At 43.2% G+C, this 16,442-nt stretch overlaps 1 protein-coding gene across 3 annotated transcripts in view; it reads right to left on the bottom strand.

Moving 5' to 3' along the window:
* The window catches only part of PDLIM5 (PDZ and LIM domain 5), a 597,783-nt gene that overhangs the window by 24,829 nt on the left and 556,512 nt on the right, over nt 1–16,442 (bottom strand). For all 3 annotated transcript variants that reach the window (XM_086961943.1, XM_086961942.1, XM_086961944.1), the window contains 3 exons: nt 15,003–15,183; nt 3,047–3,167; nt 502–617 (listed from right to left, as the gene is read on the bottom strand). In XM_086961943.1, the coding sequence (XP_086818069.1) occupies nt 502–617; nt 3,047–3,167; nt 15,003–15,183 (418 nt within the window). The remainder of the gene's footprint in view (nt 1–501; nt 618–3,046; nt 3,168–15,002; nt 15,184–16,442) is intronic.

Here is a 16,442-nt window from a genome sequence, read left to right as displayed (position 1 = left end):
AAAGAAAATCTATGACCTTCGTAAATTAAAAGAGATATTCTGGGCGGTACATCAAGAGTAAAAAGACACAATTGGGAATGGAGTCACTGTGTGCTGAAAAGACTAATCCTTGAAATTCATTGAGGATTACTCTGCTGCCTCTCCCCATGGGTTCAGCCAACCAACGTCAGTTTACTGCAACACTCATACATGCCATGTTTGCAGAAAGCATTGAGAGACTGTACGTGGAGTTCCTGCCAACATTTACTTTTTGCCTCATGCTCTTTTAATTGGCACACATCAATGTATGCCGCAAACCTGATCACGTTACGTTGGGTTGGTGGCGTCTGCGGTGCCAAATCCCAGTAAGAGCCACACACTTGCACAATGAGTTTACGAGTGGCCTTTGTGTGAGGTTAAATAGGGATTATGAACCCATAATCAGTCACTCCCACTTCTCTGAAGAAGGTTGGGTTGGGCGTGAGCTTGGACAGGCTTCAAAAGAGAAAAAGGGCTACTTACTGCGCATACAAAGCAGGTGTCGTGCCAGGTACTGCCCAGAGCTTCCAGAAATCTATCCCCGGCTTCTATCGGGAATTCACATCCATGACACATGGTACCAAACAGAGAGTAGTAATCTGTATTGCAGAAAAATAGAAGAAATTGGTTAGGACTAGAGTTTTCAGTTCTACATGGTTATGAATGGTCGACTAAACAAGCCACGACTTCTAGGGCTACCTAATTTGTAAAAATAGTATAACATAATCGCTATTCTATTTCCAACACTTATGTTTTTCATAGATGGCCTAGGCCACCATATCTCTAGTGCTATTGCAGCTGAACTAGGCAAAAGGATTCTAACTGGGAGCACACTGTAGCTTTTGTGAGGACTACAAAGAATCCTGAATCTAGGAGCCAGACAATTACTAAGCCTAATTCAGCACATCACGCTGGTCCTAAGGCCAGATGCACCCCCTCAAGGCATTCTGCATTGACCCTGCGGTCATGCTGGGCACCAGACATTCTTTCATCCAAAGATTTTTCATTGATAATGCTGACTTGTGCCCACGCTCTGGACTGGTCCTCGCCATTGACCATTGGTCTTTCAAGAAGCCTTGAATCAGTGGAACTCCTCTACTGTCCATGCTGCAAAACTCTGGGACTCCCACCTGGCACAAACACCAACCACCTAAGATCCCCATGAAATCAGCAAAGCAGTAAAGACCCGGACATTGCACAACAAATGGCTCCAATCCATACTGTCCACAAAGAAGAATCAGACAACCACACAGCTTTGTAGGTGTCATCTCCTTCCCCCCAATTTTCACTCTCAAACCCCTTCCCTCCAATTCACACTCAAGTACATCTACATGTGACATGACATGATAAAAGCAACCTGGTGATTACCCACAACACTTAACCAATCCTCCATTGTCCACACTGTAAAAACAGACTCTAACAAAGCACAACCTAGGGCCATGCAAGTTTCCAATATACTGAACACACTTCAGCATCTCAACAGGGAAGAGAATCTCTTTTCAAATTCAAAAGCGGAGAGTATCACTATACAAATTGAACTACAAACCAGTATAACTCTGCGTGAGAGAAAAGGAGCAACTAAAACATGCTATCATGCCAAGGTTAAAACCCAGTTCATAAGGTTTCACGGTCACTCGAACAAAACTCTACTACACGCCTGAACAGGACTAGAATTTCAGTGAACTGCACTCCTAGAAGCTTAATCAATAATATTTCCAATTCAGAAGAGCAATCTACCTAGCAACTGTGCATTTGATGGCACGTTTGGACTCCATGTCTACAAACTTTCCCTAGATCCATTTTTCGAGACATGAAAAGCAATAAAACGCACATTATAGGCTCTGAAAAGAGTGACGAAAAGAGAGAAATATGTCATCATCGTCACTCCTCCCCGTCTCCTTTCCTATTCCTGCCTTTCGAGCCTCCTGTCCACACCTTTGCTTAGAGGCAGACAAAGGCCTTCATTACAAACTTTACAAAATACCAACATAACCTAACATACCTGCCAACTTCCACCATGCCACTGTGTGACACATGTCATCAGCTCCCATAACAAGGTTGGAAAGCCGATATCACACGGTGACAGGGAAGACAAGATGAAAATCCTGTACGTAATGGTTTTCCAGCTCGATTTCCTGGGCATTGAACTGTCGACATCCATTAAGCCATTAAGGGGTGTGAAAACACCCCAGGACATTGGCACCATCCACTGCAAGCTTTTTTTTTTGGGGGGGGGGGGGGGGGAGGGAGGGGGCTTTGGGGTAGGGTGGGGTTCAAAAGTGCCTCCTAGGTAATTCTTGGCACGAGGCCCTGTTCCCCCCTCCTCACAGTGAGATTTTTGTTCAAGTTGGCAGGAATGACATAAGATAAAATTGGGGTTGGACAAAAACTGAGATTTGCAGTAGGACACATGCTGCCGAATGATTGCATTAAGGAGTACTGGCCTGAAACAATGTAGGCCAGAGGCATAGATTCGGAGGGGGGGGGGGTTGTATGGGGTTACACACCCCCTAATAAATGTATAGCTTTATTAATAATTGGGTACAGATGCATTCAGTCAGGTATGGCGAGATGTCTGCTAGATTACACCAGGAATGTTAACATACACACAGACAAAAACACAGGTACACCTTCTCTCCCTATCCGTTTTAAAATTCCTCAAAAAATGTTGGTTATTTTACAAAATGCTGTGTTTTCTCTCAGTTAGTGAACCTGCCAATCTGCATTCCTCTCTCTTTCCACTGCCCCTTAGGCCCCTCCCATGCACCCTGCTTATGGTAAATTGCATGTAAACATTATATGACAGCGTGATTGTTGGATAATCTGAAGCTCACCCCCCCCCCCCCCTCCCATCTTAATGACTGTGCAGCTACCTCCTCAAATGAATCAATTATGCCAGCAAGCTAGGCAACAAAGGTCCTGATTTCACAGCACAAAAGTTTAGTGGTCAGTGGACAAAATGGGAAAAAGAGGATGCACAGGAGATAAGACAACAGGATCCGCCATGGGCCAAAATACCAGCGCTCACCTGCCTCACAGTAGGGCTCGCCGTCTTCCAAGTGGAATGTATTATTGCGGATCGGTTGACTGCACGCCACGCACACAAAGCAGGTGACGTGCCAAGTCTGCTTCAGAGCATTGATCACTTCCTGTTGGAACAAGGAGAAAAGGGCTGATCAGTAAGCGATTGTGACAGGGGTGGGCAGAGGGTTATCGGGTTCCGAAAGACGTGTCACGCTCTGCCTTTGTTCCCTCTGTCCCACGGCGCTGCCACTCGAGAAACCTATTAATAATTGATGCCCCTTCGGGCCTGCTGACTCTGCCCATTCTAAAATGTGTGTGCGTTTTTGACAAGGGTAGCAATTAATCATCTGAGGCGATAAAATAACATTTTCCTTCTAGCATTTGGTTTCGATGAGAGATAAGACTCAATTGTTTTTGGTTTTTCAATTTCAAATTATTTAAAAATGACATTTTCCCTAGCAACACTGGTAACTGAAAGCACATTCACCTGTTTTTTTTAAAAAAAAAATTAACTTTTCCCCCAGCAACACGGGTAACTGAAAGCACAATCAACAGTTTTTTTGTTTTTTAAACGGTTACCCCTTTTACGGTAGCCTTGATCTCAAATGATATTTACTGACTTTACTAAAAGGAGAGAAACATCTCCGTAGTCTAATTAGTCTGTGTTAGATAGTATTACGTTTACACTGCTAAAATGCCCAAAAATTTATTTTCATGGGGTCTGCAAAGCAAAAAGCATCTATTTTCTGAGAAATGTCCGATATCTTCCTAAAGCCCTTCAACGTCTAGTAAGAGATATACAAATGCATTTAAAATACAAAATAACCCATGCATACGCTGCTATTACTTGCTGATGTCTACTTAAGGCACAGCATTCCTCGTCTGTGCAAAAGACGCAAAAACCCTATCGGGGATACTTAACCGAGAACCGAGCCCAAGAGACAGACCTATGCAGAGGTTTGCATCCATCCATGTGTTATGAGGGACCTTCTTTGCAAAACATATCTGTGACTTAAACCATGACGCTTACAAGTAGTGCCGAGACTAACAGATTAACTGAAGCAAATACATATGTTCTGCTGCGGAAGAGAGATTTCCCTGATCTTCAACTAGCATGGTGCAATACTGAGCAAAAGTTCTAAACTATAGTGATCGCCTTCAAAACCAAAAACATCTTTGTTAATGTTTTCTTCACCCTTAGATTACCAGCCCGGCTCCCTTCTGCCCTTTTCATCTGGAGTCTTGGAACATTGATTCCTCAACCGGCTCATCTTAAACCACGCTCCAGTCACTTCGGCAAACCTCTGTAACTGAGGCTCCACCAAGAAAGTTCCTCTGAACATAGTAGCTTTATTTTGCAAGACACCATAACTATTTCACCTGCACCCAGGGCTTTAAGTGGGATGAAAAAACTGGGGTGGGTCTCTCAAAGGGGCATGGCCAAAGCAATTCAGGGCGTGTTTAAAAACAGATAAGCTAAAAATCTGTGCTGAGCATAGTGTGCCGTCCGACTTGTATTTGGTTGTTTCTGTCGTTGTATCCAGATATGATACAACAAGTAACATCATACCTACAAGAAGTCAGGACTATTGGCTTTGTCAATAGTTGTTAGTTGCTTAAGATAAACAAGCTATTTTAAACAACAAGGGAACCCATTCGGTTATCCAGGGACCGTGGGTAGCTATACTTTATAAACAACAGTGGTCCCAAGGAGTCTGTGGATATAAATTTATCAGATAAAATACAGTCCACAAATAGGAGCTATATTGGCCACTGTCCAGCCGGACAGGGTATTTTTATTTTTCAGTGAAATATATAGTAGAGTAGACAAAGGCACAATCCTGTACCGTTTTGTGAACGAACAAAAGGGTTTTTAGGCAAGAAAGAGCATAGTTGGCCACTTGTAATTCGGTAGGGTTTTTTAAGTAGTGCCAAGCAAGTGCTAGTCACAGCATCAATCAAACAGAATCGTTAGGCTGTAAAAACACTTTTAACAAGTCGACGTTTCGATCCCTTATGCTCAATATTACGGGATCATCATCAGGACTAACAATACATTTGCTTGCCTGGTATAAACATTTTAACACACATCCGCCTAATAAGTATAAAAATACACGGGGAGAAGAAAGGAAAATAATAACAAGGGGATAAACAAGAGAGAGAGAGAGAGAAGAAGTTACCCACTGTGTTAAAACTCTGAGTATCACTGACATTGCACTGTATTCGGAACCGACTTAGCGTGCCTAATAATTACATGCAAGTGATATCTGTAGCCTTGACTCACGCTGAAAAGTGAAGTGGGTGACATAGGCATATGGATATTCATAAAATGGTAGGCCGGTAGCGTTCTTCTTTCAAAAGTTGGAAAGACTTAAATTACACCCTTGTTGCAATTATCAATAGTCATTCCCAAGATCTTTCAGTATAACTAGCGATTTCAATACAAAGTCCGAGTGTGATCTTCAAACATGGCCATTCGTGTCTACTCGTGTACCATGCACGCTCATCAGCATTCATTCCGTGTCTATCTGGGGGCTGGGGGAACGCTTACCCAGTGGGGGTCGGAAGGGTTCAGGGATAAGATTACAGAAGTGGACACTGCTTTAAGAGAAACCTAGGGTAAAAAGGAGACCAATAAATAAAGCAGGGCCAATGAGGGGTTATACTACTGGTTATTGGTTCACGGTTGCCACCATTACCTGGTGAATGCCGGTAGTGATGTGCACTCTGCCTCGTCTTCAATTAATCAAGAAATATCTGGGGGGTAGAAGACTGGGTTTAGTAACAGGATAGTATAAGTGGCTCTGAATTGCTGCCTGCAAATTGGCGGGCTTACCTTGGAGTTAATGTTGGCCCGTGTGGTCAATTGTTTGCTCGAAATCGAGTCTGTAAAAGAAACTCTGTTTCAGTAAGCTGGCGTATAGGGGCGGATGGGGCGTCTAAGCTCTATCGACTGAGTGACTTACCTTGAGAGGAGAGAGCCTCCTCGGTGTCCGTTACCCTGGGTGTTCTGTAGAATTACAGTCACTACGGAGCTAGGGAGGGAAACGCTAGATACGCGTGATCTCGCAAACAGAGACGAAGGACTAAGCGCGCATGGGCGCCATCTTGGAGTGGGGTTTTTTGGTGTTTCGTCATTATGCAGAGTGCACCAGTGATGTGCTGTGAAAAAATACGTCGGCGCAGTGACACTATGCAATATAGTAACGGCGCAGTGCTGGGGTGGCTGTGACTGTCATTAAAATCAATATCAAAAAAATGAAAAATAATTACAGTTATGCACTCATTATTAGTTTACATATGTCTGTTCAAGGAAGGAAAAAGAGGGGGTTTCCATCTCTCAGAGTTATTTGCAACGTTTTAAGTTCCATTTAAAATGTTCAGAGTCTTCCAGACTGTTCCTTTTCCTTTTACAGCAGTGTGGTCCAGTCCTCAGCTCGGTTTAGACCATTACGGATAGTGTTGAAATGAATCATGAGTTTCAATTCTTCTCTATTCAGCATTTGCGCCAGGTTTCCGCCTCTCAGTGGCGGTTTAATAACTTTCAAGATTGTCCACTTGATGTCATTTTCATTGTGGCCTGCTTCATTATAGTGGTCCACCAGTGGGGCATTGATTGTCCAGCACCTTATTCTGCTTCGATGTTGGCAGATACGGGTCTTCGTTTTCTGTGTGGTTTGCCCTATATACAACTTTGGACATGGGCATTCGATGGCATAGATCACATTAGCTGTGTTACAATTCGAGAATGAGCGTCTCACATACGTGATACTGTTGTGTGTGAAATCTATGCCCTCCACCGTGAAGTCGCAGATGTTTCCTATTTTTAATCTCTCCAAACACACATTGATTGATGTAGAGATTGAACTACTTAAAAAAGGTTTATCATTTGTACCTACCACTGTTCCAAATTATATGGAATTACATACTGAGTTACTCAGATTTTTTAGAACAATTCGGCTTAAAGCCTTTTTTCAACTACACCCTGGCACTAGTCCCATTGCCAACACCCCATTTCGTCCTCCGTCTACATTCTCTCCATCAGCAGGAATGATCCCTCCAGAGGTCACTACCTTTGAGAAACTCGTTCTTGCAGACCTCGACACTCTTGAAAAAACAAAGGTTTTCATACCCTATAATATATCTAAAGATGAGAAGAAGGCCATTCTAACACTCAAAACTAATAGAAATCTTGTCATAAAGAGTGCAGATAAGGGTGGGGGCATCGTCCTCCAAGAGATTGACGACTATAAGAAAGAGATTTTACGTCAGCTCAATAATACTGACCACTATCAGAAACTCCCTGGGAACCCCACTGCACTACTACAAGATTTGATCAGTAAAATAACATCAAAAGCATTACTTGATGGTTTCCTCAATAAAAAAGAATTTCACTTTCTTAACACCAAGTCACCACGTATCCCGGTATTATACACCTTACCGAAGATACACAAGAATTCACAAAATCCTCCAGGCCGACCCATTGTTTCGGCTTGTGGCTCAGTCCTAGAGCCTCTAGGAGCATACGTGGACTTTTTTATTAAAGAATTTGTGCAATCTACTAGTTGCTATGTAAGAGACACTATGCAAATGATTAATCTAGTAGAAAATCTTGATTTTGATCCCCTCCGTGAGACCTTATGTACAATGGATGTGGAATCATTATATACTAATATTCCACAAGTCACAGCATTATTGACCATCCAGAAGATTCTAGACACACGACCACGTCCCCACAGAATCCCCACCCTGTTTATTTTGCAACTGTTAGAACTTTGCCTCACTAAAAATTTTTTTCCTATTTAATGATACTTACTATCAGCAAATTAAGGGGACTAGTATGGGGGCTATTTTTGCTCCGAATCTAGCCATACTGTTCATGGACCAACTTGAGACTGGATCCATCCTGTCAGACTCTAACCCCTTCCACTCTGGGATCAGAATGTGGAGGAGGTATATAGACGACATTTTTCTTATCTGGAATTCTCCGGTTGAAACACTCACCCAATTCCTCCACTGGCTCAACAATAATTGTTGTGGGCTAACGTTCACGTTAATGTGGAATAAGGAATCTATACCCTTCCTAGACCTTACTATTTATCACTCAGACGGCAAGCTTCTCACTAAACTGTTCAGAAAACCTACCGAGAGAAACACCCTCTTAAGTTACAAAAGTAACCACCCCAGGGCTCTGAGGGATGCGTTACCTTATTCACAATTCTTAAGGATCAGGAGAAACTGCTCCTGTAAAGAAGACTACTTTAGAGAATCCTCAACCCTTTCTAACAAACTAAAAGACAGAGGCTATCCAAAAAGGATAATAAAACAATCTCTGAAACGGGCTTGGTACTGCCCGAGGGAAGTCTTACTATCACCAAAAGACAAAAAGCAAAAAGAGTTGATTGCATGCGTAACAACCTTTTCAACTATCTCTAATAAAATCAGGAAGTCAGTCCTTAAACATTGGTCAACGCTAAATGTAGGCATCCTGAATATTCAGAAGCCAGTATTTGCTTTCAAAAAGAGCAAAAACCTAAAAGATCACCTTGTACGAGCCGCTTTGCCACCTACCATTCAGAATCCCACCATTGAATCACTGTGGGGCTTGCCCCCAATTATAGGGCATGCTAAGTGTGGCTGCTGTAACATCTGCGACTTCACGGTGGAGGGCATAGATTTCACACACAACAGTATCACGTATGTGAGACGCTCATTCTCGAATTGTAACACAGCTAATGTGATCTATGCCATCGAATGCCCATGTCCAAAGTTGTATATAGGGCAAACCACACAGAAAACGAAGACCCGTATCTGCCAACATCGAAGCAGAATAAGGTGCCGGACAATCAATGCCCCACTGGTGGACCACTATAATGAAGCAGGCCACAATGAAAATGACATCAAGTGGACAATCTTGAAAGTTATTAAACCGCCACTGAGAGGCGGAAACCTGGCGCAAATGCTGAATAGAGAAGAATTGAAACTCATGATTCATTTCAACACTATCCGTAATGGTCTAAACCGAGCTGAGGACTGGACCACACTGCTGTAAAAGGAAAAGGAACAGTCTGGAAGACTCTGAACATTTTAAATGGAACTTAAAACGTTGCAAATAACTCTGAGAGATGGAAACCCCCTCTTTTTCCTTCCTTGAACAGACATATGTAAACTAATAATGAGTGCATAACTGTAATTATTTTTCATTTTTTTGATATTGATTTTAATGACAGTCACAGCCACCCCAGCACTGCGCCGTTACTATATTGCATAGTGTCACTGCGCCAACGTATTTTTTCACAGCACATCACTGGTGCACTCTGCATAATGACGAAACACCAAAAAACCCCACTCCAAGATGGCGCCCATGCGCGCTTAGTCCTTCGTCTCTGTTTGCGAGATCACGCGTATCTAGCGTTTCCCTCCCTAGCTCCGTAGTGACTGTAATTCTACAGAACACCCAGGGTAACGGACACCGAGGAGGCTCTCTCCTCTTAAGGTAAGTCACTCAGTCGATAGAGCTTAGACGCCCCATCCGCCCCTATACGCCAGCTTACTGAAACAGAGTTTCTTTTACAGACTCGATTTCGAGCAAACAATTGACCACACGGGCCAACAGTAACTCCAAGGTAAGCCCGCCAATTTGCAGGCAGCAATTCAGAGCCACTTATACTATCCTGTTACTAAACCCAGTCTTCTACCCCCCAGATATTTCTTGATTAATTGAAGACGAGGCAGAGTGCACATCACTACCGGCATTCACCAGGTAATGGTGGCAACCGTGAACCAATAACCAGTAGTATAACCCCTCATTGGCCCTGCTTTATTTATTGGTCTCCTTTTTACCCTAGGTTTCTCTTAAAGCAGTGTCCACTTCTGTAATCTTATCCCTGAACCCTTCCGACCCCCACTGGGTAAGCGTTCCCCCAGCCCCCAGATAGACACGGAATGAATGCTGATGAGCGTGCATGGTACACGAGTAGACACGAATGGCCATGTTTGAAGATCACACTCGGACTTTGTATTGAAATCGCTAGTTATACTGAAAGATCTTGGGAATGACTATTGATAATTGCAACAAGGGTGTAATTTAAGTCTTTCCAACTTTTGAAAGAAGAACGCTACCGGCCTACCATTTTATGAATATCCATATGCCTATGTCACCCACTTCACTTTTCAGCGTGAGTCAAGGCTACAGATATCACTTGCATGTAATTATTAGGCACGCTAAGTCGGTTCCGAATACAGTGCAATGTCAGTGATACTCAGAGTTTTAACACAGTGGGTAACTTCTTCTCTCTCTCTCTCTCTTGTTTATCCCCTTGTTATTATTTTCCTTTCTTCTCCCCGTGTATTTTTATACTTATTAGGCGGATGTGTGTTAAAATGTTTATACCAGGCAAGCAAATGTATTGTTAGTCCTGATGATGATCCCGTAATATTGAGCATAAGGGATCGAAACGTCGACTTGTTAAAAGTGTTTTTACAGCCTAACGATTCTGTTTGATTGATGCTGTGACTAGCACTTGCTTGGCACTACTTAAAAAACCCTACCGAATTACAAGTGGCCAACTATGCTCTTTCTTGCCTAAAAACCCTTTTGTTCGTTCACAAAACGGTACAGGATTGTGCCTTTGTCTACTCTACTATATATTTCACTGAAAAATAAAAATACCCTGTCCGGCTGGACAGTGGCCAATATAGCTCCTATTTGTGGACTGTATTTTATCTGATAAATTTATATCCACAGACTCCTTGGGACCACTGTTGTTTATAAAGTAAGATAAACAAGCAGCAACTATGGCTTGTAGATAATTGATAAAGCTTCCACTTAAAGCCCTGGTGACACCAAGACAATGTTGCTGCTCCCGAGTTTCAAAAACAGAAGGGAAATCCAGAGAGAAAATGCCTCTCTTTAACCCCTTCTCTGTCACGAGCCACGGATGAGCTGTGCTGGTGACTGAGTGGTTCCGTCACGGCGTGGCCGCCCCGCCCACGCTGCAGGAATTCCGCGCCTGCGTGGCCGCTCTAATGAGCGGGCGGGGCCGTGACGGAACCACTCCGTCACAAGCACAGCGCGCCCATGGCTCGTGACGGATTAGTTCCTTCATGAGCATGGCGGCGCCACACGGCCCCCCTCCCCCCCAGCGCCGCGGCGGTAGGGGTTAAAGGATTTCACTTACCCTAAAATGCTCACCTAGCATGACATCATGTCTAAACTTCTCCACACGTGAGAAGCGAGCAGCACACATCAATGTGCCTGCTGTCACTAAAGTCCGGAAAAAATGGACCGCCTGTGCCAGGGCACGAAACAGAGCCTGATAGAGATCCGTTTCGAGCCCCCATCTATAAAACTGCCAGTGCTGAGCACCGGTGAGACCCGGCCCACTTAAAGCCCTGCGTGCACCAGTATAATCTTAAACTCATTTGTGACCTGGGCCAGCACTTTTGTAAAATGAGGTCTCGGGGAGCCACCCAGTGGTGGAGGCAATTTACTGCAAAAGGTCTGAATACTGTTTTATTTAAGTTTATCGGGAGCACTTGAGAGGTTAAATTTCCCATTCATGTTAATTACAGAAAATCTTGCACAATTCCAGTCTTTGATCTACAACACAGTTTACCAAAATATCCCCTTTAACAATCTGCAACCTGGAGTATAAAAGTAGTACATAGCCCCATGTCACTCCTTTAATATATAGCTTTCTAATGCCAGCCAGAAGTGCCGCACACCAACTTATAAGTGGGGAAATGTCATACCTCTATACGAAACGGCATGCTCCCCTCACCCCATACCATATCTCGCTTCAACTTCACATTGTTAAGTGACTTCTGGGATCACATTTGCTGATCTCACACAGATTTACTGCTTCTCACACTATGAACTCAATTCAGTTATCAACCCAAACGCCAGAGGTGCCGAAGTATGTTTTAAGTAAACTTTAAAACTGAGTTATCAACTGGCTCAAAGGAACTAGCCACTGGTTGGCTGGCAATGAATTGCCCCATTTCAAACTGATCTCTATTAATTATTTAGTTTATTACATTTACTAAAGCAGTTTTATCCAAACATATTGAACTAGAACAAATGGTGCAAGATAAATGGAATCAAATTAGCCCCAGATAAAGGTGAAGGATATCCCGTCTGCCGAAATATAAATCCCATAGGATATAATGGGATTTATATTTCGGTGGATGGGATATCCATCACTGTTGTGATGGAGTAACCCATCTGCCGAGATCTAAATCAAGCCCTAAGTAGATAAAGTTCTTTTATCAAGACTTAAAGATGGATGGGAGGAGCAGATCTAACAGTGAAACTAAACAATGGGATCTATGAGTGAAAAAAACTACTTTGCAGAAATCAGGAAAACCTTTCTGAGCACCAGTAGTCATAGTGAGCATCTGTGCGACACTTCCCTAAGTTTAGCAAGTTGGGGGTCGGTATGAGAAGAGTCACCCCACTCAATGAATTTCTCCTATTGGCTTTGAGCTGCAAGGACAAGAACTACTGTGACAGCCAGATTAAATGCATTGAACTGCAACGCCTCAATCACAATGCATGCAGTAAGTTGCGGAGGGCAAATACTCATTCACAGGAGCTCTGGATACCAAAGGCAGGAGAGGCAGTGGTGGGGACGTGGGCAGGAGTTCAATGCTCCTTCACAGTCAGATTGCGCCTACCAGTGACTTACAAGAAAGAAACTCCAGTGTGAAGTAGTTTTGACATTGAGACTTCTCACTGATGGCAAATTTGCCCAGGGAATGATCCACATATGAAAGGTGCCCCTTTTAACCTTGGGATGAAGATGCCACTTATGATCCACCAGCCTGCTCAGCTTGCCCTCTCTGACATTCAAACATCCTGCTAGGTGGTTGGCTATCTGAAAACTGCTGTGCTGGTTCAGTCACTCACAGAGACATATAGGTGAACTATTTCTTAAATAGAAGCAGTATTGTTATAGTCCTAATGGATAGGGGGATATTGTTCCAGATCCTGATTGCATAGAGGGAAGAAGCCTGCTCCCTTGTCTTATCTTTTTTCACTTCCTGTCTGCAGTCTGATGGTTTCCTGGTTTCAATTATTGAGAGAATTACCATAGGAGATGACTTTGTCTGCAAAATAAGCCAGCATCACTTAGTGATGGCTATGTAAATGATGCAGCTGGTTTCGAAGATGGTGTGAGCTGTCAAGGGGAACCAATGCAGTTCGAGGAGGATGGGGGTGAGATGAGGTGCGGCTTGTAGGATGCCCTCAAGGGGTCACCGTGTGAGTCTTGGGATGTCCTGGGGCAGGGCTTTACCACCATCCAGATGTGATAGTACAAGGGCTTGAACAGCACTTCTGAAGTTTCTTCCTGGAAGAAATGGTTTCACTTTCTTTATATAAGAGAGCAGGTCCCATGCCATCTCTATTTTTTGCCAAAGTGTTCCTTGAGAGTGATCTGGTGTCCAGTGTGAATCAAGTGATTCGGTTTTCCGTTAAAGTTGGGTATCAAAGCTGTCAAGGTTCATGCACTGAGCCCGGGTTGTGCTTGGTCGGGTTGAGCTTCATGTAGGCTCCGGACATGCAGGTCTAGATGATGTGCAGGCAGCTTTCTTAGCGTTTGATATCTGAAGCAGGGGAGTCCCATAAAGATTGATCAGCATATCCTTTCATAGCTGTCATACCAGAGCAAAGATGTCCTTGCAAATGGTACCATGAAACAATGCACATTTTCATGGGACAAACTTACTCCATCGTTATTGTCACTGCCCCCACATTTTCTTTTCATCTTCTACATTCCTATATTGCCAACTAGGAAGATATGTTCGGCTATCCATAATGCACGATCATTACATTACCTGGTATGCAATGAGCATTTTCGAATATTTTTTTCTAATCATGAGGCTCCACCCCCATTTCGTCTTCCAAGACCCCTTTATCTCTCCCCATCTTGGCACGGAGGTGGACTTTGGGCTACATCAAGTGATTTACAAGCCACCGATATAACGTCACATCATGATGACCAATAAAAGAAAATAATTTCGTGCATTTCATATAAGTGTTGCAAACCGGTAAGCACTTGTGGATTTGTAGCCTGGCTTTTAAATGGTAGGTGGAACCAGGTACGCGTTTAAAGAAAATATTTTACACATCAGGACACAATAAAAAAGTGACACAGCTGTTCAAGAAGTTGCATACACAAGTTAGGAAGAAAATCAGTAGCTTGTAACTACGGAAAGTGGAAACAAATATACTAGCTGGGAAGAGGGTACTGATGCTCTCACCATCAATCAAAAATAAGAATAAGGCACTTAAGTAGACTTATATATGGAGCATTAAAGTGATGCAATGAGTAGGACCTGGGCACAACCTCTACTGTGTTATCGGTTTTGCCCTACCACAAAACGTGCAGCTTCCTCTTGCATTGAGGAGTGTTTTTAGAGCAGAGGATGTGCTAAACGTGAGTTTTGCAAAACGTTAATTCTCACCGCTATCCCGTAATAGTGCAAGATACCAGTGAAACTATGCACTGGTAGGAGGCACACATCACCTCCTTCTAGATAACTTGCATAAATTCTGTGTTTTTATTCGGCTGTGCACACTAAAAACCGACAAGGAAAATGTCTCTTCCTTATGCTTAGATATAGCATATGTAACTGTTATTGTCATAAAAGGCATTGGTAAATTTATCAGTTAACATAAAGTTAAATGCATTCACAACATGCTTATGTGTTTGACGTCTGTGTTTGTAAGTCCCTTTATACCAGACATCAGAAGCACAAGGTAATGCAAGGCTGTGAGGTGGTGAGGGGACACATTACAGAGGTGGACGGGGCCACCTGAGATGGGCGGGGAGGGGTGGAGAGTAAGGTCAAGAAGTAATTGCTGGACCAAGAAAGGGGAGGAGAGAGTAATGCTTGATTTCTTTGCAAGAAGTGTCACAGTGTAAGGAGTCTGCATGTCAGATTTTGCTACATACCCCAAGTATCTTCCTGTGACAGCGGGCGCATTCAGGTGCAAAGAACTTTCCGTAGCACAGATCACAATAAAGAGAGCCCTTCTCGACCACAAATCCAGACTCCACCATGGACTTCTTGCAATGGGCACAGTTAAACTCTTCAGGGTGCCAAGACTTTCCCAAAGCCAACAGAAAAGGTCCTCTGTTAAAAAAAAAAACACAAGAAGAAACAGCATTCATCAGAAATTGTAACTATACTAAAAAGGCAAAAAAGAAAAATATAATGTTGTGAATGCTCAATTTGTGAAAGAAAGCGTGCAAGTGCCTGAAGCCGGCGACCGTTGCAATTAAACAGCGGTGTGCCCAAAACTAAGGCTGGTAGTCTTTAATCTACTATCAGACACTCCGCGCCCCCTTTTTTCCTCACTCTTGCAGGTTCCTGCTTTCTCTCTTTGTTCTACCTTCTTTCTCTTCCTCCATCTTGACGATCTGTGCGTTTCCCCCCTCTTGCACTCTGTAAATATTTGATGTAGGGAAAGAAGTGCCGGTTCGCAAAAATAAGTGCTGGTGGCCCCCACCAGCTCAAATTAAGCACTGGCTTTTGCACAGAGTTGTAAAATCGTGACCTTCTGCTATACAACTGAAATGGTTGTTTTTCTGCTTCTTCCTGTTCAATGTAGAACATTCTATCCTCAGTAGGCGAAATATTCTAATAGTTTCATAGTCCTTATGCCGCGTGGTTATGGCAGTCGTTAAAGCCCTGCTCCCTCATTAAAAGCCCTCACCTATGGCCTACAACTAAGCAGAGGTTCTTTAAAAATGGCCGCAGCCCTGTGCAGCTGACTTCTATACGGGCACCGTGCTGTTTACACCGTATGACCACTGAAAATGATAACGTTATCAACAATATTCGTGTAGTTCAAACACGTCTTCAGTCCAATTTTGGCATACTTCACAATTTAAGAGTATTTACATATCCACTTCAACGAATGCCATTAAAGTAAGTGGTACGTGCATTTCCTCGAATGGTAGTCCCTACCACGCTTCATTGCATTGCATTGTTTCTGGTATTTACCTCTTCACTTTGTGTACCCTTCCACTCTGACGAGCAATTACTAAAAGGCAAGGAAGAGGTCACCCGTTGGAAAGCAACTTCCTCTGTACACCTTATACGCAGTATTTCAGCAGGTTACAAACTCATACTCGAGCAAAGGTGTTCATCTGCTGGCTGAGATCAGACCGTTTACTCGATCAAAGCCTGCATCAGGCAATTTCTCATCAATTCACTTAACATCAAGGCATTATTTATCTGTTAAATGTTCAGCTCAAACTGCAATTGTCAGAAATGCATTCAATTTTGTTTGGTAAGGGTTTTCAATCTGCATACATATTAGATGTATTTTTATTTCCCTCATTGGACACCCGAACCAGATTCCAACTTTTAGTTCCTGGAGATTGCTT

Source organism: Lissotriton vulgaris, chromosome 3_1, assembly GCF_964263255.1.
Source record: "Lissotriton vulgaris chromosome 3_1, aLisVul1.2, whole genome shotgun sequence".
Lineage (NCBI taxonomy): Eukaryota > Metazoa > Chordata > Amphibia > Caudata > Salamandridae > Lissotriton > Lissotriton vulgaris.
Note: the sequence above shows the minus strand (reverse complement) of the source record. Positions and strands in the feature narration are given on the sequence as shown.